Source organism: Drosophila tropicalis, unplaced genomic scaffold (assembly GCF_018151085.1).
Source record: "Drosophila tropicalis isolate 14030-0801.00 unplaced genomic scaffold, ASM1815108v1 contig_833, whole genome shotgun sequence".
NCBI classification, from domain to species: Eukaryota; Metazoa; Arthropoda; class Insecta; order Diptera; family Drosophilidae; genus Drosophila; species Drosophila tropicalis.
In genome coordinates this window covers 98,093-123,399 of record NW_027173325.1, presented here as the reverse complement: position 1 = coordinate 123,399, position 25,307 = coordinate 98,093, and the positions used below count along the sequence as shown (strand labels likewise).

Genomic DNA, 25,307 nt, shown 5'->3' with positions numbered 1-25,307 from the left:
ATCAGTTGGAATTCACGTGGAGGAAAGAAAGAACACTTTTCCAAAAACCACGCTGTCCAATTAGTCTCTTTTGCCTTATTTTTCTTATTGTTTTATCCAAACTCCATTTATAGAAAAATAATGTGAAGCAATGTAAAATAAACCGATCAGCTGTGTGGCGTTGCCACTTAGTTCACTCTTTTTTCAGCTGGTTACCTAAATTTCGATTCTCACCACTTTAGTAAATATCGATAACAACAACAAAAATACTAAATAATCGAAATCAGTTGAATTTTAAAATAACAGAAATTCCTGTACATTACAGATTTTAAAGCTTTGTTAATACTAAACGACGCTCTAATTTACTACCTTCCACCTTCAAAATTAATTGCCAGACAGCTAAAAAATTTGCTAAATTCTTTCCGTCGACTTATTCTACTACTGCTCCATATCCTATCTCACGCATTTAAATTGTATGTTTTTTCCTAGTATTACTGAAGACTGTATTATCTCTAGCTTATCATCTATGAAATCTTCCTTCTTACCCGGGCTTGATAATATTCATAGTTGCATCCAAACTTTCCGCAATACCTAAACTGTTTGCGAAAATCTTACGTCTCCTTCAACACCAATCCAGATCTACTATTTCTCCTTGTCAGCATGGCTTCATGAAAGGTCGTTCGTCGCTAACCAACTTCTTAGAATTGGCCACCCTTGTACACCAATGGCTTCCGTAAAAAAGTGTTTTTTGGCAATCTTTTAACAAGCTTTCTCACCTTATCTCTCACCTTTCTGTCTCTTCTCTTCGCGCTATACTTTTAAGTAATTTACAACAAAACTGCTGATTATATTTTGGACTTTGCAGTGCTTGCAAATCATCCCTAACCACATTGGCTGTGAAGCGGGGCATAGCTGGCACCTTGTGCAAATAAAACACCTCCACCGGGTCGGGGATGTTTAGTTCTGTATAAGGCTTAGCTTACTTTCTTCAATTAATTATTATCTGTTTTTTAGATTAAGCTTTTTTATCGACTGCTGTGTTAGTTGACGTAAAATAAATAAATAAAAGTTAGCAAAATTACAAAATCATGTCCGCTGGAAAATTATGCGCAAAGGTGTTGTTAAATGCGTAAAAAGTTGCAAAAATTTTCAGCTAAATAACCACACACAAAAAACACCGACCTAAAATGCGAGAAATAAATTTATAAGTTTACACCATGAACTCTGCGAGTGCTTACAAACATCAGGCCACACAAAAGCCTCTGGCAGCCGCCTGACAAACGAAACAGATAACTCCAGTAAATTTTTTTTTACGTTAACGTGAGTGAAAATTGAATGCCCTCAAAAATTTTAAGTGGATAGCTGACGCGCGGGGAATTAGTTTAAGCAAACCAACAAATAAAAATGTGAATAAATTAGTTTTAAGAAAATGTTTTGTCGCAGTGCGTGGGTACTGGCCGCTGGCTGTGTCTTCCACCGAAAGTATCCTCTTCAAGCGGGGACGTGGACCCCAAAATCCTACCTAAGTAGGTCCTTAACTGGACTAAAAGGGAAAAATGGAGTTCCCCTCAACAAATAACGGGGGACATAGCAACAGGCAGCTCACGCGTTCTACGAAAAAACAAAACGAAGAAATGCTTGCGACCCCAAAAAAAAAAAGAAAAAGAAACAAAAGAAAAAACGAATTCAAAAATTATATACCAATTTAAATAAAAAACTCGCAATACCTAGAAAAAGAAGAGAACAAAAAATGCGAACTAAAATAAATTCAAGTAAAATTTTTTTTTAACGCTGACCCGAGTATATTAGTAGGTATTATTGAAAAAAAAAAAATAAATCCTTACAAAACCAATGTACTAATTATCTTAAATCTCATTAACAGAAACACGCTGATCCTGTAATGAGGGACTGCCGTACAACAAAAACAAACCACACCATCATTAACTAAAACAGAACATTACTAAACGCAATCACTAAGGTATGTGAAGAGTGCTCAAATAAAAACCAGAGGGCCGGGGCTAACTTCGACCGCGTCAAAGGTTGTATACCCTTGCATCTTTTTGGTTAACTCTTTCCTTACCTATTAGCCATCAATGTGGAAGAACGTTTTATCTAAAAAGGCTTATGTTTACGAAAGAATGGCCTACAATCATAGGAAATAACGAAGATATTGTTCAAAGTCACTGTTTTCGACCGATCCTTTTTATTGGAGCTATATGATATAGTCGCCCGATCTTGATCAAATTTGGCACAGTCATTAACAGATATATTGAACCAAGAAACAAAAATAAGGTCTAACGATTTTCCATTAGAATTTAAGACAGGATTGACTTGGGATAAAGATAAGCCTAGAAGGCCATCAATAAAGTCATGTGACAGCAGCATGGTAGATTCATCTGTTAGTGACCATTCTAAAGCGGGTAAATTAAAATCACCTACAACTATGAGCATGTCTTGACTGGATACTAAAGAGGAGATAAACTGAATTGCCTCTAAATACCACCATGTCTGACAATGGTGGAATATAGGAACAGGTAATAAAAGCATTAAAAGATTTAAAATTTACTTTCACACCGACAAACTCAATCTCCTGGGACCTAGAAAATTGAAACATTTTAGATGATAAAGCAGCATCAATAGAACATAAGTTAACAGCCAAGTCAACGAACGGCCGTCGCAATGAATTCGAGCAACCCGCAAGATACAAATGCAACGTAACCAAAATAATATTGGCCGAAGCAACGGTCAGCCGTTTTAGTTGTGTCGCAAGCGTTGAGTTCTTGTCTTGCTGAGTCGGCTTTGCTGACCACAAGCCTGTGGCATGATCTTTTATGTACTTCCTATGTATTTTGTGTAGATTCGTATTTCCATTTTATGTACTTAGCTTTAGTCTTTATTTTATTCCATTCTTATAATCAGTTTGTGTCAGACGATTGACTAATAAAGATATTAATCAATTAACATTTACTCCGGCACACTGCCGTTAAATATTTGCCTTATTAATACACCGTTGAGCCACAAGGCCAACCGTTCAGCAAGAGGACAAAGTCAAGTCCTCCACCATAAACATTTGATATACAACTCAACCCGCCGATACACCGGTGACGTCACAACTGCCGTCAGAGGGAAAGGTGGAATATATTAATTGGCGCCCAACAGGCTTTATACTGGAATTCGATAATCTTGCTATACTAAGACAGGAATACCATGGCCCTAAACAAAAACATGTAAGTGAATGTTTGGTAAAACTTGGAAAAAAATTTATAAAAATTTAAAAATATAAAAATAAAAAGTAAAGAATTTGTGAGTGAGTTGGCAGCGCGAAATTGTGCATTGCGTTACAGGTTAATTGTGATATTGTTGACGTGCAAGTGCGTTTTTTAAAAAAAAAAAAAAAAAGAAAGAAAAAAAAAACAGGAAAATAAATAAATATTTTACGCTTCATTGGTTGCTCATGACTTGGGCGACAGTAACGAAGAACAAGAAGTAGGATTTAGGCCAGAAGTAAACAACCAATTAGAAATGGACCCGTCTCTGCTAAAAGCATTAGTGGAAGGTGCTGTGAACAGTGCACTCTTAAAAGAAGAGAGGAGACTGAAAGACGAGTTCCGAGCGGAACTTGAAACCATTAGAGGGCAAGTTACTGCATTAAGGATAGAGACTCCACAGGTTGAGACATATCAGAGAGTGACAATTGACCCTAGTGTGAAGTGTGAAGTTAAGTTAGACATTGTAAAGTCAGTGCCTAGCTTTGATGGAAATCATGAGGAGTACGTGTCTTGGCGATAAGCGGCTACAGACGCATATGAAATTTTCAGAAGATACGTAGGCAGTGAGGCGCACTACGAGATGACGAACAAGCTGCTTCCATTCTTTGTGCAGAAATTAGAGACGACGCACTACATGCCTTCATGGCAGGACTCAAGAGGTCCCTAAAATCCTTGGTGATCCCAGCGAAGCCCAAGGATTTGCCATCCGCACTAGCAGTGGCCCAGGAGGCTGAAAATAGCATAAAAAGGAGTGCATTTGCTGCATCTTATGCCAGAGTAGTAGAAGAAAGAAACCATAACAGCGACAATACTAGGTTTGGCAGTCGTAACCAGGCTAAACAAGGTAGGAGCCAGGAAAGAAACCCACATTTTGTTTGAAGTCAAGGCCAAAACAGGGCACAACAGGCTGACCCTAAAACCTCGTCGAAGGACAAAGAGGCACAGTTAAGAAATCAGGCTCAACCCATGGACGTTGATCCTTCGATGTCCAGATTAAGACATCACACCAATTGGGGAAAGCCACAGGGCCATTCTACACAAGACGGGGCTCAAAAGAGGTATAATAATTCGGAGCGTACATCGGGCAATAGGCGCCAAAAAGTTAACAATGTTACCCAAAAAGCACCTAGCCAAGACGATAATAAGTACGAAGAGATAGCCGAGAATACCCTTACAGAAATAGATGACGGGAGTGACGGATCTGAAAGCAACGATTTGTTGAATGTTTTAGGGGATGTTCCCAACTGCCGTTCGTCGAGCGTCGGTTGGCTTGCAGAACATTAAAGATTCTTGTCGACACTGGGGCGGCAAAAAATTACTTTAAACCCTTAAAGGAGCCCCATTTACTGTGAACTCCATTCACGGGTCCAGTAAAATCCAACAAAAATGTTCAATGGTAATTTTTGGAAAAGTTGCCACGTTTTTCTTATTAGATACCCTTGACACCTTTGACGCCATAATAGGCTTCGATCTGCTCACGCAGGCGGGGGTAACTATGGACCTAAGGGAAAACACCATAAACTACGGTAATACTTCGGAGGTACTCAAACACCATCCGTGCGATAATATGAACTTTACACGTGTCGATGATATCATAGTCCCAGATTCTGTAAGAGCCGAATTTAAGAAAATGATACTAAAAAGAATAGTGCATTCGCGACCCCTAACGAGGCGCTGCCTTATAATACTTCAGTCGTTGCTAGAATCCGAACTGTAGACAATAAGGAGGTATATTCAAAGCTCTATCCGTACCCAGTAGGCATGTCGGATTTTGTAAACAGCGAAGTTGCACAGCTGTTAAAAGATGGCATCATAAGGCCATCAAGATCTGCGTATAACAGCCCGGGTTGGGTTGTTGATAAGAAGGGGATAGGAACCAGAGGTAATAAGAATAAGCGGCTTGTCATTGACTTTAGGAAGTCAAATGAGAAAACCATCGCCGACCGTTATCCGATGCCAAGTATCCAACTAATTTTAGCTAATCTCGGAAAAGCTAAGTTTTTCACAACATTCGATCTTAAATCCGGGTACCACCAGATTTACCTGACGGAGAGCGATCGCGAAAAGACGTCCTTCTCAATAAATGGCGGAAAATACGAGTTCTGTCGACTGCCTTTTGGTTTAAGAAATGCGGGTAGCATTTTTCAAAGAGCAATCGACGATGTCTTGCGAGAGCAAATTGGCAAGATATGTTACGTCTATGTTAATGACGTAATCATCTTCCGCCATATTGACATAGTACTTCAGCAACTTTGTGATGCTAACATGAGAGTCTCTAAGGAAAAGACAAGGTTTTTCAAAGAAAGTGTCGAGTACTTAGGCTTTATTGTTACTAGCGAGGGAGCAAAGACATACCCAGAAAAGGTCAAAGCGATCCAAGAGTACCCTGAGCCAAAAAATTTGTATTCTCTGAGATCTTTTCTAGGCCTAGCCAGCTACTATAGGGTCTTTATCAAAGATTTTGCATCCATAGCAAGACCTTTGACCAATGTACTAAAAGGCGAAAATGGCACTGTAAGCAAACACATGTCTAGAAAAGTAGCAGTCGAGCTCGACGAATCTCAGCGCGACGCTTTTAACCGTTTGAGAAACATACTAGCATCGGAAGACGTTATGCTTATGTACCCTGACTTCAAAAAACCTTATGACTTGACTACGGACGCGTCTGCGATTGGCATTGGAGCAGTGTTGTCTCAAAGTGGGAGACCAATCACCATGATCTCCCGAACACTAAAAATGTGCGAAACTCATTATGCTACCAACGAAAGAGAGTTGTTAGCGATTGTGTGGGTTAGCGGCAAACTACAGAATTATCTGTAGGGCACGAAAGAGTTGCATATATTTACAGATCATCAACCGCTCACATTCGCAGTGTCTGAGAAAAACACGAATGCGAAAATCAAGAGGTGGAAGGCGTTTATCGAACAATATAACGCCCAGTTGCACTATAAGCCAGGGAAGGAAAATTATGTCGCAGATGCCTAATCTAGGCAAGAGAGATATGAGATATGAGAGATATGTGAGATATCCCTTACATACACTATAGAAACTGCCGATAACACATTGAATTGCTACAGAAATCAAATAACTTTGGAGGAATCACGTTATTCACTGTATAGAAAATTTATTTTGTTTGGCAAAAAGACCCGTCACTTAATTCAATTTATAGATAAGACCGATCTTATAAAAACTTTAAAACTTGCTCTAAACCCCGACGTCGTAAACGCGTTTTATTGCGACCTCTTAACTCTAGCTGCTTTCCAACATGAGCTAGTTGCACTGTTCCCGACAACCAAGGATGGTGTCGGATATCACTAACAAAGACGAACAGGTAGAAATAGTCAACACCGAACATAATCGTGCGCATAGAGCGGCACAAGAAAATGTAAAACAAATGCTTCGAGACTACTACTTCCCAAAAATGACTAAACTGGCCAACGAGGTTGTGCTGAATTGTAAGGTCTGCGCTATTGCCAAGTACAACAGGCACCCCAAAAAACAAGAACTCGGGGAGACGCCGATTCCCTCATTTGCTGGAGAAATGTTACACATTGACATATTTTCTACCGATCAGAAGCTTTTCCTAACTTGTATTGATAAATTTTCCAAATTCACCGTTGTCCAGCCTTTAGCTTCTCGATCAATAACCGATATTGTCAACCCCATTTTACTGATAATTAATACCTTTCCGGACACAAAAACTATTTATTGCGATAATAAACCATCGTTTAACTCCGAAACGATCGCTTCATTGTTGAAGAATCAGTTTAACATTGACGTGGTGGACGCCCCCCCCACTATATAGCTGTTCCAATGGGCAAGTGGAGCGCTTCCACAGTACATTAACAGAAATTGCCAGGTGTTTAAAATTGGACAAAAAAATTAGCGATACAGTTCAAGCTATCATGAGAGCAACAATAGAATATAATAAAACTATACACTAAGTAACAGGACAAAAGCCACTCGATGTAATCCACTCTATACCAGACGAAGTTTTGTGTTTGTGCAAACTTATATATATATGGTTTATTAATAGATAATGGTACAGTAGAATTCTGGGATGTGTAGTTATAGTAGTAGTAGAAGTAGAAGTCCAGTAGTAGTAATTCCTCGTATCTATAGTAGTAGTAATCCCTCGTAGCTATCGTAGTAGTCTCGTAGTAGAAATCCCTCGTAGTTGTAGTAGTAGTTGCAGTAGTAGAAATCCCTCGTAGTTGTAGCAGTAGTCCCTCGTAGTTGTAGCAGTATTCCCTCGTAGTTGTAGCAGGGACTACTGCCAGGGACTACTGCCAGTCCCAGATTCTGTAAGAGCCGAATTTAAGAAAATGATACTAAAAAGAATTAGTGCATTCGCGACCCCTAACGAGGCGCTGCCTTATAATACTTCAGTCGTTGCTAGAATCCGAACTGTAGACAATAAGGAGGTATATTCAAAGCTCTATCCGTACCCAGTAGGCATGTCGGATTTTGTAAACAGCGAAGTTGCACAGCTGTTAAAAGATGGCATCATAAGGCCATCAAGATCTGCGTATAACAGCCCGGGTTGGGTTGTTGATAAGAAGGGGATAGAAACCAGAGGTAATAAGAATAAGCGGCTTGTCATTGACTTTAGGAAGTCAAATGAGAAAACCATCGCCGACCGTTATCCGATGCCAAGTATCCAACTAATTTTAGCTAATCCCGGAAAAGCTAAGTTTTTCACAACATTCGATCTTAAATCCGGGTACCACCAGATTTACCTGACGGAGAGCGATCGCGAAAAGACGTCCTTCTCAATAAATGGCGGAAAATACGAGTTCTGTCGACTGCCTTTTGGTTTAAAAAATGCGGGTAGCATTTTTCAAAGAGCAATCGACGATGTCTTGCGAGAGCAAATTGGCAAGATATGTTACGTCTATGTTGATGACGTAATCATCTTCCGCCATATTGACATAGTACTTCAGCAACTTTGTGATGCTAACATGAGAGTCTCTAAGGAGGCTTTATTGTTACTAGCGAGGGAGCAAAGACATACCCAGAAAAGGTCAAAGCGATCCAAGAGTACCCTGAGCCAAAAAATTTGTATTCTCTGAGATCTTTTCTAGGCCTAGCCAGCTACTATAGGGTCTTTATCAAAGATTTTGCATCCATAGCAAGACCTTTGACCAATGTACTAAAAGGCGAAAATGGCACTGTAAGCAAACACATGTCTAGAAAAGTAGCAGTCGAGCTCGACGAATCTCAGCGCGACGCTTTTAACCGTTTGAGAAACATACTAGCATCGGAAGACGTTATGCTTATGTACCCTGACTTCAAAAAACCTTATGACTTGACTACGGACGCGTCTGCGATTGGCATTGGAGCAGTGTTGTCTCAAAGTGGGAGACCAATCACCATGATCTCCCGAGCACTAAAAATGTGCGAAACTCATTATGCTACCAACAAAAGAGAGTTGTTAGCGATTGTGTGGGTTAGCGGCAAACTACAGAATTGTCTGTAGGGTACGAAAGAGTTGCATATATTTACAGATCATCAACCGCTCACATTCGCAGTGTCTGAGAAAAACACGAATGCGAAAATCAAGAGGTGGAAGGCGTTTATCGAACAATATAACGCCCAGTTGCACTATAAGCCAGGGAAGGAAAATTTTGTCGCAGATGCCTAATCTAGGCAAGAGAGATATGAGATATTAGAGATATGTGAGATATCCCTTACATACACTATAGAAACTGCCGATAACACATTGAATTGCTACAGAAATCAAATAACTTTGGAGGAATCACGTTATTCACTGTATAGAAAATTTATTTTGTTTGGCAAAAAGACCCGTCACTTAATTCAATTTATAGATAAGACCGATCTTATAAAAACTTTAAAACTTGCTCTAAACCCCGACGTCGTAAACGCGTTTTATTGCGACCTCCCAACTCTAGCTGCTTTCCAACATGAGCTAGTTGCACTGTTCCCGACAACCAAGTTCTGGCATTGCAAAAGGATGGTGTCGGATATCACTAACAAAGACGAACAGGTAGAAATAGTCAACACCGAATATAATCGTGCGCATAGAGCGGCACAAGAAAATGTAAAACAAATGCTTCGAGACTACTACTTCCCAAAAATGACTAAACTGGCCAACGAGGTTGTGCTGAATTGTAAGGTCTGCGCTATTGCCAAGTACAACAGGCACCCCAAAAAACAAGAACTCGGGGAGACGCCGATTCCCTCATTTGCTGGAGAAATGTTACACATTGACATATTTTCTACCGATCAGAAGCTTTTCCTAACTTGTATTGATAAATTTTCCAAATTCACCGTTGTCCAGCCTTTAGCTTCTCGATCAATAACCGATATTGTCAACCCCATTTTACTGATAATTAATACCTTTCCGGACACAAAAACTATTTATTGCGATAATAAACCATCGTTTAACTCCGAAACGATCGCTTCATTGTTGAAGAATCAGTTTAACATTGACGTGGTGGACGCCCCCCCACTATATAGCTGTTCCAATGGGCAAGTGGAGCGCTTCCACAGTACATTAACAGAAATTGCCAGGTGTTTAAAATTGGACAAAAAAATTAGCGATACAGTTCAAGCTATCATGAGAGCAACAATAGAATATAATAAAACTATACACTAAGTAACAGGACAAAAGCCACTCGATGTAATCCACTCTATACCAGACGAAGTTTTGTGTTTGTGCAAACTTATATATATATGGTTTATTAATAGATAATGGTACAGTAGAATTCTGGGATGTGTAGTTATAGTAGTAGTAGAAGTAGAAGTCCAGTAGTAGTAATTCCTCGTATCTATAGTAGTAGTAATCCCTCGTAGCTATCGTAGTAGTCTCGTAGTAGAAATCCCTCGTAGTTGTAGTAGTAGTTGCAGTAGTAGAAATCCCTCGTAGTTGTAGCAGTAGTCCCTCGTAGTTGTAGCAGTAGTCCCTCGTAGTTGTAGCAGGGACTACTGCCAGGGACTACTGCCAGTCTCAGATTCTGTAAGAGCCGAATTTAAGAAAATGATACTAAAAAGAATTAGTGCATTCGCGACCCCTAACGAGGCGCTGCCTTATAATACTTCAGTCGTTGCTAGAATCCGAACTGTAGACAATAAGGAGGTATATTCAAAGCTCTATCCGTACCCAGTAGGCATGTCGGATTTTGTAAACAGCGAAGTTGCACAGCTGTTAAAAGATGGCATCATAAGGCCATCAAGATCTGCGTATAACAGCCCGGGTTGGGTTGTTGATAAGAAGGGGATAGAAACCAGAGGTAATAAGAATAAGCGGCTTGTCATTGACTTTAGGAAGTCAAATGAGAAAACCATCGCCGACCGTTATCCGATGCCAAGTATCCAACTAATTTTAGCTAATCTCGGAAAAGCTAAGTTTTTCACAACATTCGATCTTAAATCCGGGTACCACCAGATTTACCTGACGGAGAGCGATCGCGAAAAGACGTCCTTCTCAATAAATGGCGGAAAATACGAGTTCTGTCGACTGCCTTTTGGTTTAAAAAATGCGGGTAGCATTTTTCAAAGAGCAATCGACGATGTCTTGCGAGAGCAAATTGGCAAGATATGTTACGTCTATGTTGATGACGTAATCATCTTCCGCCATATTGACATAGTACTTCAGCAACTTTGTGATGCTAACATGAGAGTCTCTAAGGAGGCTTTATTGTTACTAGCGAGGGAGCAAAGACATACCCAGAAAAGGTCAAAGCGATCCAAGAGTACCCTGAGCCAAAAAATTTGTATTCTCTGAGATCTTTTCTAGGCCTAGCCAGCTACTATAGGGTCTTTATCAAAGATTTTGCATCCATAGCAAGACCTTTGACCAATGTACTAAAAGGCGAAAATGGCACTGTAAGCAAACACATGTCTAGAAAAGTAGCAGTCGAGCTCGACGAATCTCAGCGCGACGCTTTTAACCGTTTGAGAAACATACTAGCATCGGAAGACATTATGCTTATGTACCCTGACTTCAAAAAACCTTATGACTTGACTACGGACGCGTCTGCGATTGGCATTGGAGCAGTGTTGTCTCAAAGTGGGAGACCAATCACCATGATCTCCCGAACACTAAAAATGTGCGAAACTCATTATGCTACCAACGAAAGAGAGTTGTTAGCGATTGTGTGGGTTAGCGGCAAACTACAGAATTATCTGTAGGGCACGAAAGAGTTGCATATATTTACAGATCATCAACCGCTCACATTCGCAGTGTCTGAGAAAAACACGAATGCGAAAATCAAGAGGTGGAAGGCGTTTATCGAACAATATAACGCCCAGTTGCACTATAAGCCAGGGAAGGAAAATTTTGTCGCAGATGCCTAATCTAGGCAAGAGCTTAACGCTCTCCAAGACGGAGCGCAGATATGAGAGATATGTGAGATATCCCTTACATACACTATAGAAACTGCCGATAACACATTGAATTGCTACAGAAATCAAAAACCTTTGGAGGAATCACGTTATTCACTGTATAGAAAATTTATTTTGTTTGGCAAAAAGACCCGTCACTTAATTCAATTTATAGATAAGACCGATCTTATAAAAACTTTAAAACTTGCTCTAAACCCCGACGTCGTAAACGCGTTTTATTGCGACCTCCCAACTCTAGCTGCTTTCCAACATGAGCTAGTTGCACTGTTCCCGACAACCAAGTTCTGGCATTGCAAAAGGATGGTGTCGGATATCACTAACAAAGACGAACAGGTAGAAATAGTCAACACCGAACATAATCGTGCGCATAGAGCGGCACAAGAAAATGTAAAACAAATGCTTCGAGACTACTACTTCCCAAAAATGACTAAACTGGCCAACGAGGTTGTGCTGAATTGTAAGGTCTGCGCTATTGCCAAGTACAACAGGCACCCCAAAAAACAAGAACTCGGGAAGACGCCGATTCCCTCATTTGCTGGAGAAATGTTACACATTGACATATTTTCTACCGATCAGAAGCTTTTCCTAACTTGTATTGATAAATTTTCCAAATTCACCGTTGTCCAGCCTTTAGCTTCTCGATCAATAACCGATATTGTCAACCCCATTTTACTGATAATTAATACCTTTCCGGACACAAAAACTATTTATTGCGATAATAAACCATCGTTTAACTCCGAAACGATCGCTTCATTGTTGAAGAATCAGTTTAACATTGACGTGGTGGACGCCCCCCCACTATATAGCTGTTCCAATGGGCAAGTGGAGCGCTTCCACAGTACATTAACAGAAATTGCCAGGTGTTTAAAATTGGACAAAAAAATTAGCGATACAGTTCAAGCTATCATGAGAGCAACAATAGAATATAATAAAACTATACACTAAGTAACAGGACAAAAGCCACTCGATGTAATCCACTCTATACCAGAAGAAGTTTTGTGTTTGTGCAAACTTATATATATATGGTTTATTAATAGATAATGGTACAGTAGAATTCTGGGATGTGTAGTTATAGTAGTAGTAGAAGTAGAAGTCCAGTAGTAGTAATTCCTCGTATCTATAGTAGTAGTAATCCCTCGTAGCTATCGTAGTAGTCTCGTAGTAGAAATTCCTCGTAGTTGTAGTAGTAGTTGCAGTAGTAGAAATCCCTCGTAGTTGTAGCAGTAGTCCCTCGTAGTTGTAGCAGTAGTCCCTCGTAGTTGTAGCAGGAAAGTCCGATGTTGTTCCGAAGCAATTAGTAGAACGACTGAGGAGTACAGCTGTTAACAGACCTTTTAACAGTGCGACGATAACAGCTTCTTAGAGATGGGTCACATACATAACACCCCTTAACACCTAGATGGGTTAAAGAATTCCGGGGTTGTCTTTTCCGACTCGATCTGCGAGGAGTCACTGGAGCTGGGGACAATGGTGCCGGTTCAGACAATTCAGGACAGTCGGGTATATCATCAGATATCGAGACTGCATCTTCAGCAGGTAGTTCGATTGATTCCGTGTCTTGAGTACATTCGACAGGAGGAACCCGATGGCGAAGTTGGTCGAAATGACGTTTAATAATACGGCGATCATGTAAACGAACGTTGTATGAAATGGGGCCTGTTTGGTCCACAATTTCGCCTTCTATCCACTTCGGACCGGAGGCGTAGTTACGGACCCAAACCGGAGCACCAATAGAAAACTGCTTATCATTTGTTGGGTCGCAGACCTTTTCGTATGTTATTTCCTTGGGTTGAATTTTGTCGAAATATGACTTCAGCTCTCGATTACATAGTAGTTCTGCAGGGGTACGATTTGTCGTGGAGTGAGGGGTAGTATGTTGGCTAAACAGATACCGCGCCAGTGCGAGATCTATGTTAAGATTTCTGTCAAACTTTTTCAGGTAATTCTTGGTAGTTTGTACCATGCGCTCGGCTTGCCCATTTGTGGCAGGATGAAATGGAGCCGACCGAATGTGTCGAATCACGTTGTTTTTCATAAAGATCCTGAATTCTTCAGACGTGAATGCAGTGCCATTATCTGACACTATTTCGTCCGGTAATCCGTGCGTTGCAAACAGCTGTCTCAAGAATTTTATAGCAGCAGCAGATGATGTAGATTTTACAACAGAGACTTCTAGACATTTCGAAAATGAATCCACGACTAGTAAGAAGGTATTCCCATTAAAGGGGCCAGCGAAATCTATATGAAGGCGTGACCAAGGTTGTCTGGCAGATTCCCAATGATGTGTAGTTGTATGAGGCTGTTCGTTTCGGTTTTGCTGACAGAGATTGCAACGTTTCACAAGTAGCTCTATTTCAGCATCAATATTAGGCCACCAAATGTAGCTTCGAGCCATGGCTTTCATTTTTACAATCCCCGGGTGAGAAGCATGCAACGCTTGAAGTAAGGCCGGTCTAGATGGTTCGGGAATCACAGCCCGGTTGCCCCATACAAGAATTCCTTTGTTTGCGGAAAGCTCATGTCGGCGAGAAAAATACGAGTAGAGCTGATCTAAACGATCAACTTTTCCATTGGGCCATCCCCTTAACACCCAGTTCAGAACCTTTGATTAATGCGCGTCCTTCTTAGTCTGTAATGCTAGAGATTGGGCGCTGACAAGTGGTGTTCCGGCCCATTCAATCATTAACACTTCTTCTGTAGTGTTGCCTTCGCCTTGTTGTGGTAATGGGCATCGGCTTAAGAAGTCGGCGTTGCCCATTTTTGATCTAGGTCTGTGAATTAGTGTAAAGTCATAGGCATTCAAGAATATTGCTCTTCGAAGCATCTGTGTGGAAATTACATTTGGAGTTGCCTTGGCCGTTGTAAATATTCCGAGCAATGGGCGATGATCTGTGACGAGAGTAAACGAACGGCCATATAGATAATTGTGAAATTTTTTAACGCCTGCTATAAGCCCAACGGCTTCTCTGTCGATTTGCGAGTAGTTTCTTTCTGTCTTGGAGAGAGTTCTAGAATAGAAGGCAATAGGCTTCTCTGATCCATCCTGAAGTTTGTGGCTCAGCACCGCTCCAATTCCGTACGGAGATGCATCGCAGGTTAACGATACTGGCAATTTGCTATCGAAATGCATTAGCACATTTTGTGAAGTTACAAGATTTTTCAGATTCATGAAGGCATCTTGATGTTTATGGGCCCACACCCATGGCGCATTTTTATCCAGTAGTCGGTGAAGCGGTTCAGCAACGGTTGCCTTATGTGGCAGGAATGCGTGGTAAAAATTGATGAGTCCCAAGAATGCTTGTAATTGTTTCTTATCTTTTGGAGCCGGAGCGCACTTGATAGCTTCGACCTTACTGGCACACGGTCTTATACCCAGTGCATCGATTTTAAAACCTAAAAATTCTACCGATGGAACTCCAAATTGACACTTGTCTCTGCGTAGGCGTAGTCCGGCCTTATCAAATCTTGAAAGCACCTCATTAAGACGCACCGCTAGCTCTTCCTCTGATTTTCCCATAACAATTATGTCATCGAAGTAGGGTAAAACACCAGAAACGTTCTGCAATATACGTTCGATGCAGCTCTGAAATATGCCCGGGGCTGAAGAAATTCCAAATTGTAGTCTGGTTACTTTGAAATAACCTTTGTGTGTACATATAGTTTGCATCAACGCAGACTGCTCATCTACCACTAGTTGTTGGTACGCCTGAGCCAAGTCGATTTTCGCAAATATGGATCCTCCTTCAACTGATGCTAATAATGAATTCATTGGAGGAATTTGATGGCCGTGTTGCTTAATCACTTTATTAATTGTAGACTTGTAGTCGCCACATATGCGAATAGTACCATCCTTTTTAATTACTGGCACTGTAGGAGTCGCCCAGTCGGAGTATTCAATGGGTACTAGGATTCCTTGGGAACATAGACGGTCTATTTCTTCTTCATATAATTCTTGAATTGCAAATGGAATGCGTCTTGCTGGCAGTCGGACTGGTGTTGCATCAGTATTGATATGTAATGACACAGGTGGCCCCCGAAAACGGCCTAATTCCGACGAAAACAGATCCTTATACTTCGCCAGAGTTGCCTCGATGCTAAGTTTAGCGTTAATGGCATGTATTCCTTCTATGCTGATGCCTAAGGGCATAAACCAGTTGCGTCCAAGTAAATTCGATCCACCGCTTGATGTAACAACCAGTGGAAGATTCGGAATGTATTTATTATCGTACTGGACAGACATATCCACGATGCCAATAACTGGAATTCGGTTTTTCTGGTAATCCGTAAACTCTAGAGAACAATCTTGGATATTCGGTCTATCCGTTGGCCAGATATAACGGAACATAGCTTCGTCTATCATAGTGATCGCAGACCCCGAATCCACTTCGAATTGGCATTTTCGTTTATTTATAATTATTGTAGCGATTTCCTTTGGGCAAATCAACGGTAGAATGCTGTGGACACTGTATTCTTCACTCGGCTTTTGCTTGTGTGGATCTCGGTAGGAGGCATGGCCACTCGATGTGTTGAAAGCTTTACGACCCGGGTCTCTTACAGCCCGGCAGACTCGTTGAAGATGGCCGGCTCGCTGACAGGCATGGCACACAGTGTTCCGATGTGGGCATAGTTTCCGCAAGTGAGCACCCCCGCAACCATCGCATGGCTGGTGGTGCTGATTGGGTCGGCGTGGACGGATCGCGTTGGTCTGCACTTCGTGTATCGACTCAGTGCCTTCAGCTGTGTTTCGCATGGCCAAAGCGCTGTGAGCAGCGGCCTCACTAGATGTGGCGCGTTCCATCGCGCGTTGAATCGTTAAATCTGCCTCTGCTAGCAGACTCTTCTGGAGACCCTCATCCTTCATTCCACATACGAAGCGATCGCGCCACATGCGATCCAAAGCAGCTCCGAATTTGCAATCGACTGCGAGAGTCCTAAGTGCAGCCATGTAGTTCGCAACCGATTCATCAATTAGTTGGTCTCGCTTGTGAAATTGGTAGTAGGCCGCAATTTCCGATTGACATGGAGACAAATGTTGGTTGAGTATTTCATATATTTCCGATAACTCAAATCACTCACCTGAGTAGGGGATGCCAATGACGTTAGAAGCTCGAACAGTGGAGCGCCAGCCAGCGTAAGTAATGCAGCCTTCTTCCGTGCTTCTTCCGAAACGTCATTGGCCAGAAGATACAGCTCAAAACGCTGCTTGTAAGTTGTCCATTTGTTTGGGTGATTTAAGTCAAATGGTTCTAACTGACCCACTCCTGACATTATCACTGATTTATTTGTTGTTTTGCGTTCTGTAGCAATATTCACTTTGGCGGGCTTTTCCTCATGTGATTCCAAATCAGACATTAGTAGTTGAATTCGATCGTATGTGTGTGTGTGAGCATCAATTCAAATTGCAGAAGTCGTAACGCGTCTGTCTGCGAATGCGCGCGTTGGAAAAGTACCGTTTCTTTATTCCAATAACTTGGCGCCACCACGCATGCGGTTTTTGGTGTCTCTTTGTTCGCTTTCGCTTGGTCGATTGTAACTGTACACGATATATATATAGTTTGACGAATTATCCCATCCTCGTCGCCAATTTTGTGTTTGTGCAAACTTATATATATATGGTTTATTAATAGATAATGGTACAGTAGAATTCTGGGATGTGTAGTTATAGTAGTAGTAGAAGTAGAAGTCCAGTAGTAGTAATTCCTCGTATCTATAGTAGTAGTAATCCCTCGTAGCTATCGTAGTAGTCTCGTAGTAGAAATCCCTCGTAGTTGTAGTAGTAGTTGCAGTAGTAGAAATCCCTCGTAGTTGTAGCAGTAGTCCCTCGTAGTTGTAGCAGTAGTCCCTCGTAGTTGTAGCAGGGAAGTCCGATGTTGTTCCGAAGCAATTAGTAGAACGACTGAGGAGTACAGCTGTTAACAGACCTTTTAACAGTGCGACGATAACAGCTTCTTAGAGATGGGTCACATACATAACACGAAGCTAAGCAAGAAATCAAAAATCGTTTAATAAAAGCCCAACAAGACCAATTAGCCAGATGCAACCCAAACAGACAAAACAGGGTGTTTGATGTAGGTGCGAAAGTTTACCTCAAAAATAACAGAAGACTAGGTAACAAACTATCCCCCTTGTGCACGGAGGGCGCCATACAAGCAGACCTGGGAACGTCTGTACTTGTTAAGGGGAGGGTAGTCCATAAGGACAATGTGAGGTAAACATAGGTCATACCACATAAGATTATTACAGATAGCTACTACAATTGAGTCTAATCGTTTCATTCAGGTTCGTCGGAGTAACCCTAATACTCTTGGCCACAACTCGCGCACTTCTCACCGATTTCTCGCACGCAAGCTATATTCCTGTGTTGGACGGCAACGTTTTCGTATGGGAACAACATAATTACGTAAGACACTCTACAAATTTATCCAACTTCGCGAGCATGATAGATAATACAATAAAATTGTCAGAACTTTTCCCTCAGTCACATATGCGAAAATTGTTAGATGTAGATATCGATCATATCCAGAGTATTTTTTCTAGCCTAACGGTACACCATAGAATGGCCAGAAGTTTAGACTTCTTAGGAACAGCGTTAAAAGTCGTCGCAGGCACACCCGATGCATCAGACTTAGAAAGGATTAAGATAACCGAAGCCGAGCTCATAGAATCAAACAACAGACAAGTAATAGTAATCACTGAAGCGCAAAAACAAATTAACCTATTAACTGATGCAGTAAATAAAATAATTAAAGAAAAGAAAGGCGAGTTTGTAGACTCTTCTCATTTGTATGAAACCTTACTTGCGCGTAATAGAATGTTATCAACATTACCATCTTCCAGTACTGGTACCGGAGAAGATACTCCCTCAAACTGCAGGCTGTGGTAAATGAACTAAGTGTCACCGAGGAAGGCAACAAACTTTAGGGGGGACTAGTTAACAGCCAAGTCAACGAACAGCTCTCGCAATGAATTCGAGCAACCCGCGAGATACAAATGCAACGTAACCAAAACAATATTGGCCGAAGCAACGGTCAGCCGTTTTAGTTGTGTCGCAAGCGTTGAGTTCTTGTCGGGAATATGCTGAGTCGGCTTTGCTGACCACAAGCACGTGGCATGATCTTTTATGTACTTCCTATGTATTTTGTGTAGATTCGTATTTCCATTTTATGTACTTAGCTTTAGTCTTTATTTTATTCCATTCTTATAATCAGTTTGTGTCAGACGATTGACTAATAAAGATATTAATCAATTAACATTTACTCCGGCACACTGCCGTTAAATATTTGCCTTATTAATACACCGTTGAGCCACAAGGCCAACCGTTCAGAAAGAGGACGAAGTCAAGTCCTCCACCATAAACATTTGATATACAACTCAACCCGTCGATACACCGGTGACGTCACAACTGCCGTCAGAGGGAAAGGTGGAATATATTAATTTATACAAAATGAATATAGAAATGAATATAGAAAAGATTGTGGAAAAAACGTATGCATCAGCAATATAAGGTCTCTGCAAAAAATAGAATGTTATGTTCAGAAGAAAAACTATCTACATAGAGATTAGGAAGTTTAGTATTCAGTCCTCTAACGTTCTGGTAACCTAGGTTAAGGGACGAAACTAGTTTTTTGACACACCAGCAGATGCAGGAATAGTATTATTTGTTGTTGTTGGCATGCGAATCGGAAGCCGATTTTTCATCTTTACAGTATATTTCTTAACTATTATATGTTTCGGCCAAAAATCTTCTCGACATATAATATCGAAGATATCGGCAGAAACACAAGTTTTAAAGGACGAAATGTCCAGAGAATAAGAAAATTTAAACTTTTCCACCGCAATATTCGAGACGTTAACTTTCTTCCGAATATAGGCTATTACATTATCAGATGTGACAACAGGGTCTAGCCAAGAAACAAATATATGTTTCTTTGGTGGTATGCCAACGAGAGGCTGCGGTCCCGAAGCGTCAGCCGCAGCAGTAACGTTGGAAAAGTCACCCACTGCAGCAGTCAACTTGTTTACGGGGCCCTCGATACTTTTAGAACTATCGGCAATATCCATTGGAATGGGTAATTGCCCGGACACATCGGACACTACAATAGGCATCGTTTTTAAGAGATCGTTCCCAGATGATACCGGTAATTCCTTACTAATCGCATTCACAAACGGGCTCTCAAACGATATCAATTGCTGTACATTAGGAGTGGACGGTGCATTCCGGTCGGGAACGATAAGAGATGCTGGCGGATCAAAAGATAAAGAAACACCCCAAGGACTGGTTCTTTTACGTTTCGGAGACTCATTCATAAGCGATAAGCTTCTGAACTGAGTCTCCACCGCAGTAAACTCCGCTTGGAGTTTGTTAAAACCTGCTCTTAAAGTGTCAAAACTATCTCTAGTCCGCCTCATGACGAGCGCATCTAATTCTCTACCTCCCGGCAAGCATCACATCCATATTTTAAGCCACCACCTTTAGCGATAGACTCCCTGATTCTGCCTGTGTAACCTGCACACTTAACGTGAACCGCATTGTCACACAACCAACAAAGATCATGGGAGTCAACCGCATTAGTGGCAACTATGCAATTATTTTTTGAGCAGACCACCATTTTATTAAAAAGTTAAATTTATTTCAAAAAAGGAATAAAAATATAAAAAATACAAATTGTAAGGGTATAAAATCTGTGTATAAGAATATACTGACCAGCTCTGACACAAGGGTTAATGTGCAGGGTAAGCCTTCACAACTAAAGAAATTAACAAGCAAGAATACGTAAAAACAAAAACACGTATCACAGAGTCGCGGGTAGGCAAAAGGCGAGAGCGCAAATCAAACAAGAATAGGAAAGAGCGGGAGAGCGCGTCAAATTGAACACATGCAACAACAATTTGTACGTAAGAGCGCGAGAGTTAGTTACAACGGTAAAGACACAAAGCAAAAGAGATAAGCAAAACAACAACACCGCTGATGCAAGATTTGTTGTAAGTTTTGATTTATGTATATTTAAACAAAAGCACATAAGCGACTACAAAAATTCGCGAAAAGAAATTAAAATTCGGATGCTGAAATTATTATTAAACCGATAATGAGATTAAAAGTTATAGAAAAGTATTTAATCGCGAGAAAAAAAAAAATTTGATAAGCGCAAAAAAACACAACCGTCCTCTGCAACGAGTGAAAGTTTTTGTTTCCTCTTTTGATTGGTCATTTCTATTTGAGTGCTGTGATATAGATAGTGCAGTGAATTTTTTGTACTCTGCTCTTAATTCTCTAATTGATAAATGTGTTCCTTATGTAAATGTGTCTGCCTTCTCTAGTCCTCCGGTCTGGTACACACGTAGGCTGTCCAATCTCCGTAACATTAAATCTACATATTTTAAAAGGTTTAAAAAAACTGGTTCGCGACTTGACTATGCAAATTTTTGTGAAGCGAAATCTCAATTTTGTCTCTTAAATACTCACTGCTACAATAATTACATTGTGCGCTGTAAGGTTGAATTCTATCAGAACACCAAAAGATTTTAAAGCTTTGTTAATACTAAACGACGCTCTATTTTACTACCTTCCACCTTCAAACTTAATTGCCAGACAGCTAACAATGATTCAGATATGGCAGATCTATTTGCTAAATTCTTTCCGTCGACTTATTCTACTACTGCTCCATATCCTATCTCACGCATTTAAATTGTATGTTTTTTCCTATTATTACTGAAGACTGTATTATCTCTAGCTTATCATCTATGAAATCTTCCTTCTTACCCGGGCTTGATAATATTCATAGTTGCATCCAAACTTTCCGCAATACCTGAACTATTTGCGAAAATCTTACGTCTTTCCTTCAACACCAATCCAGATCTACTATTTCTCCTTGTCAGCATGGCTTCATGAAAGGTCGTTCGTCGCTTACCTACTTCTTAGAATTGGCCACCCTTGTACACCAATGGCTTCCGTAAAAGTGTTTTTGGCAATCTTTTAACAATCTTTCTCACCTTATCTCTCACCTTTCTGTCTCTTCTCTTCGCGCTATACTTTTAAGTAATTTACAACAAAACTGCTGATTATATTTTGGACTTTGCAGTGCTTGCAAATCATCCCTAACCACATTGGCTGTGAAGCGGGGCATAGCTGGCACCTTGTGCAAATAAAACACCTCCACCGGGTCGGGGATGTTTAGTTCTGTATAAGGCTTAGCTTACTTTCTTCAATTAATTATTATCTGTTTTTTAGATTAAGCTTTTTTATCGACTGCTGTGTTAGTTGACGTAAAATAAATAAATAAAAGTTAGCAAAATTACAAAATCATGTCCGCTGGAAAATTATGCGCAAAGGTGTTGTTAAATGCGTAAAAAGTTGCAAAAATTTTCAGCTAAATAACCACACACAAAAAACACCGCCCTAAAATGCGAGAAATAAATTTATAAGTTAACACCATGAACTCTGCGAGTGCTTACAAACATCAGGCCACACAAAAGCCTCTGGCAGCCGCCTGACAAACGAAACAGATAACTCCAGTAAATTTTTTTTTACGTTAACGTGAGTGAAAATTGAATGCCCTCAAAAATTTCAAGTGGATGGCTGCCGCGCGGGGGAATTAGTTTAAGCAAATTAACAAATAAAAATGTGAATAAATTAGTTTTAAGAAAACCCTAAAATCCTACCTAAGTAGGTCCTTAACTGGACTAAAAGGGAAAAATGGAGTTCCCCTCAACAAACAAAGGGGGACATAGCAACAGTCAGCTCACGCGTTCGACGAAAAATAAAACGAAGAAATGCTTGCGACCGCAAAAAAAGAAAAAAAAGAAACAAAAGAAAAAACGAATTCAAAAATTATATAACAATTTAAATAAAAAACTCGCAATACCTAGAAAAAGAAGAGAACAAAAAATGCAAACTAAAATAAATTCAAGAAATTTTTTTTTAACGCTGACCCGAATATATTAGTATTATTGAAAAAAAAAAAGAAATCCTTACAAAACCAATGTACTAATTATCTTAAATCTCATTAACAGAAACACGCTGATCCTGTAATGAGGGATTGCCGTACAACAAAAACAAACCACACCATCATTACCTAAAACAGAACATTACTAACCGCAATCACTCAGGTAAGTGAAGAGTGCTCAAATAAAAACCAGAAGGCCGGGGCTAACTTCGACCGCGTCAAAGTTTCTATACCCTTGCACCTTTTTGGTTAACTCTTTCCTTACCTATTAGCCATCAATGTGGAAGAACGTTTTATCTAAAAAGGCTTATGTTTACGAAAGAATGGCCTACAATTATAGGAAATAACGAAGATATTGATCAAAGTCACTATTTTCGACCGATCGTTTTTATTGGAGCTATATGATATAAACTTTTCCACCGCAATATTCGAGACGTTAACTTTCTTCCGAATATAGGCTATTACATTATCAGATGTGACAACAGGGTCTAGCCAAGAAACAAATATATGTTTCTTTGGTGGTATGCCAACGAGAGGCTGCGGTCCCGAAGCGTCAGCCGCAGCAGTAACGTTGGAAAAGTCACCCACTGCAGCAGTCAACTTGTTTACGGGGCCCTCGATACTTTTAGAACTATCGGCAATATCCATTGGAATGGGTAATTGCCCGGACACATCGGACACTACAATAGGCATCGTTTTTAATCGTTTTATATCAATTGCTGTACATTAGGAGTGGACGGTGCATGAGGCCGGTCGGGAACGATAAGAGATGCTGGCGGATCAAAAGATAAAGAAATACCACAAGGACTGGTTCTTTTACGTTTCGGAGACTCATTCATAAGCGATAAGCTTCTGAACTGAGTCTCCACCGCTGTAAACTCCGCTTGGAGTTTGTTAAATCCTGCTCTTAAAGTGTCAAAACTATCTCTAGTCCGCCTCATGACGAGCGCATCTAATTCTCTACCTCCCGGCAAGCATCACATCCATATTTTAAGCCACCACCTTTAGCGATAGACTCCCTGATTCTGCCTGTGTAACCTGCACACTTAACGTGAACCGCATTGTCACACAACCAACAAAGATCATGGGAGTCAACCGCATTAGTGGCAACTATGCAATTATTTTTTGAGCAGACCACCATTTTATTAAAAAGTTAAATTTATTTCAAAAAAGGAATAAAAATATAAAAAATACAAATTGTAAGGGTATAAAATCTGTGTATAAGAATATACTGACCAGCTCTGACACAAGGGTTAATGTGCAGGGTAAGCCTTCACAACTAAAGAAATTAACAAGCAAGAATACGCAAAAACAAAAACACGTATCACAGAGTCGCGGGTAGGCAAAAGGCGAGAGCGCAAATCAAACAAGAATAGGAAAGAGCGGGAGAGCGCGTCAAATTGAACACATGCAACAACAATTTGTACGTAAGAGCGCGAGAGTTAGTTACAACGGTAAAGACACAAAGCAAAAGAGATAAGCAAAACAACAACACCGCTGATGCAAGTATTGTTGTAAGTTTTGATTTATGTATATTTAAACAAAAGCACATAAGCGACTACAAAAATTCGCGAAAAGAAAATAAAATTCGGATGCTGAAATTATTATTAAACCGATAATGAGATTAAAAGTTATAGAAAAGTATTTAATCGCGAGAAAAAAATAAAATTTGATAAGCGCAAAAAAAACACAACCGTCCTCTGCAACGAGTGAAAGTTTTTGTTTCCTCTTTTGATTGGTCATTTCTATTTGAGTGCTGTGATATAGATAGTGCAGTGAATTTTTTGTACTCTGCTCTTAATTCTCTAATTGATAAATGTGTTCCTTATGTAAATGTGTCTGCCTTCTCTAGTCCTCCGGTCTGGTACACACGTAGGCTGTCCAATCTCCGTAACATTAAATCTACATATTTTAAAAGGTTTAAAAAAACTGGTTCGCGACTTGACTATGCAAATTTTTGTGAAGCGAAATCTCAATTTTGTCTCTTAAATACTCACTGCTACAATAATTACATTGTGCGCTGTAAGGTTGAATTCTATCAGAACACCATAAGATTTTAAAGCTTTGTTAATACTAAACGACGCTCTAATTTACTACCTTCTACCTTCAAACTTAATTGCCAGACAGCTAACAATGATTCAGATATGGCAGATCTATTTGCTAAATTCTTTCCGTCGACTTATTCTACTACTGCTCCATATCCTATCTCACGCATTTAAATTGTATGTTTTTTCCTATTATTACTGAAGACTGTATTATCTCTAGCTTATCATCTATGAAATCTTCCTTCTTACCCGGGCTTGATAATATTCATAGTTGCATCCAAACTTTCCGCAATACCTGAACTGTTTGCGAAAATCTTACGTCTTTCCTTCAACACCAATCCAGATCTACTATTTCTCCTTGTCAGCATGGCTTCATGAAAGGTCGTTCGTCGTTTATCTACTTCTTAGAATTGGCCACCCTTGTACACCAATGGCTTCCGTAAAAAGTGTTTTTTGGCAATCTTTTAACAAGCTTTCTCACCTTATCTCTCACCTTTCTGTCTCTTCTCTTCGCGCTATACTTTTAAGTAATTTACAACAAAACTGCTGATTATATTTTGGACTTTGCAGTGCTTGCAAATCATCCCTAACCACATTGGCTGTGAAGCGGGGCATAGCTGGCACCTTGTGCAAATAAAACACCTCCACCGGGTCGGGGATGTTTAGTTCTGTATAAAGCTTAGCTTACTTTCTTCAATTAATTA

At 40.3% G+C, this 25,307-nt stretch overlaps 1 protein-coding gene across 1 annotated transcript; it reads right to left on the bottom strand.

Moving 5' to 3' along the window:
• Positions 1–10,039: 10,039 nt before the first annotated feature.
• On the bottom strand, positions 10,040–16,883 carry LOC137580214 (uncharacterized). The gene is made up of 5 exons (XM_068294135.1): positions 16,692–16,883; positions 15,270–16,596; positions 14,526–15,215; positions 12,663–12,946; positions 10,040–10,225 (listed from the first exon to the last, which is right to left on the bottom strand). Exons 1-5 carry the CDS (start codon positions 16,881–16,883, stop codon positions 10,040–10,042), a joined length of 2,679 nt encoding a protein of 892 aa, XP_068150236.1.
• Between the last annotated feature and the right edge of the window lie 8,424 nt (positions 16,884–25,307).

Bases quoted from the DNA above. Each gene is read 5' to 3' on its own strand.
- LOC137580214 (XM_068294135.1), bottom strand. From the start codon at position 16,883: ATGTCAGGAGTGGGTCAGTTAGAACCATTTGACTTAAATCACCCAAAC. The intron at 15,216-15,269 runs GTACACACAAAG...GAATTTCTTCAG, and splicing joins TGCGTTGATGCAAACTATAT to CCCCGGGCATATTTCAGAGC. The intron at 10,226-12,662 runs GTACCATTATCT...CGGCTCTTACAG, and splicing joins ACACATCCCAGAATTCTACT to AATCTGAGACTGGCAGTAGT.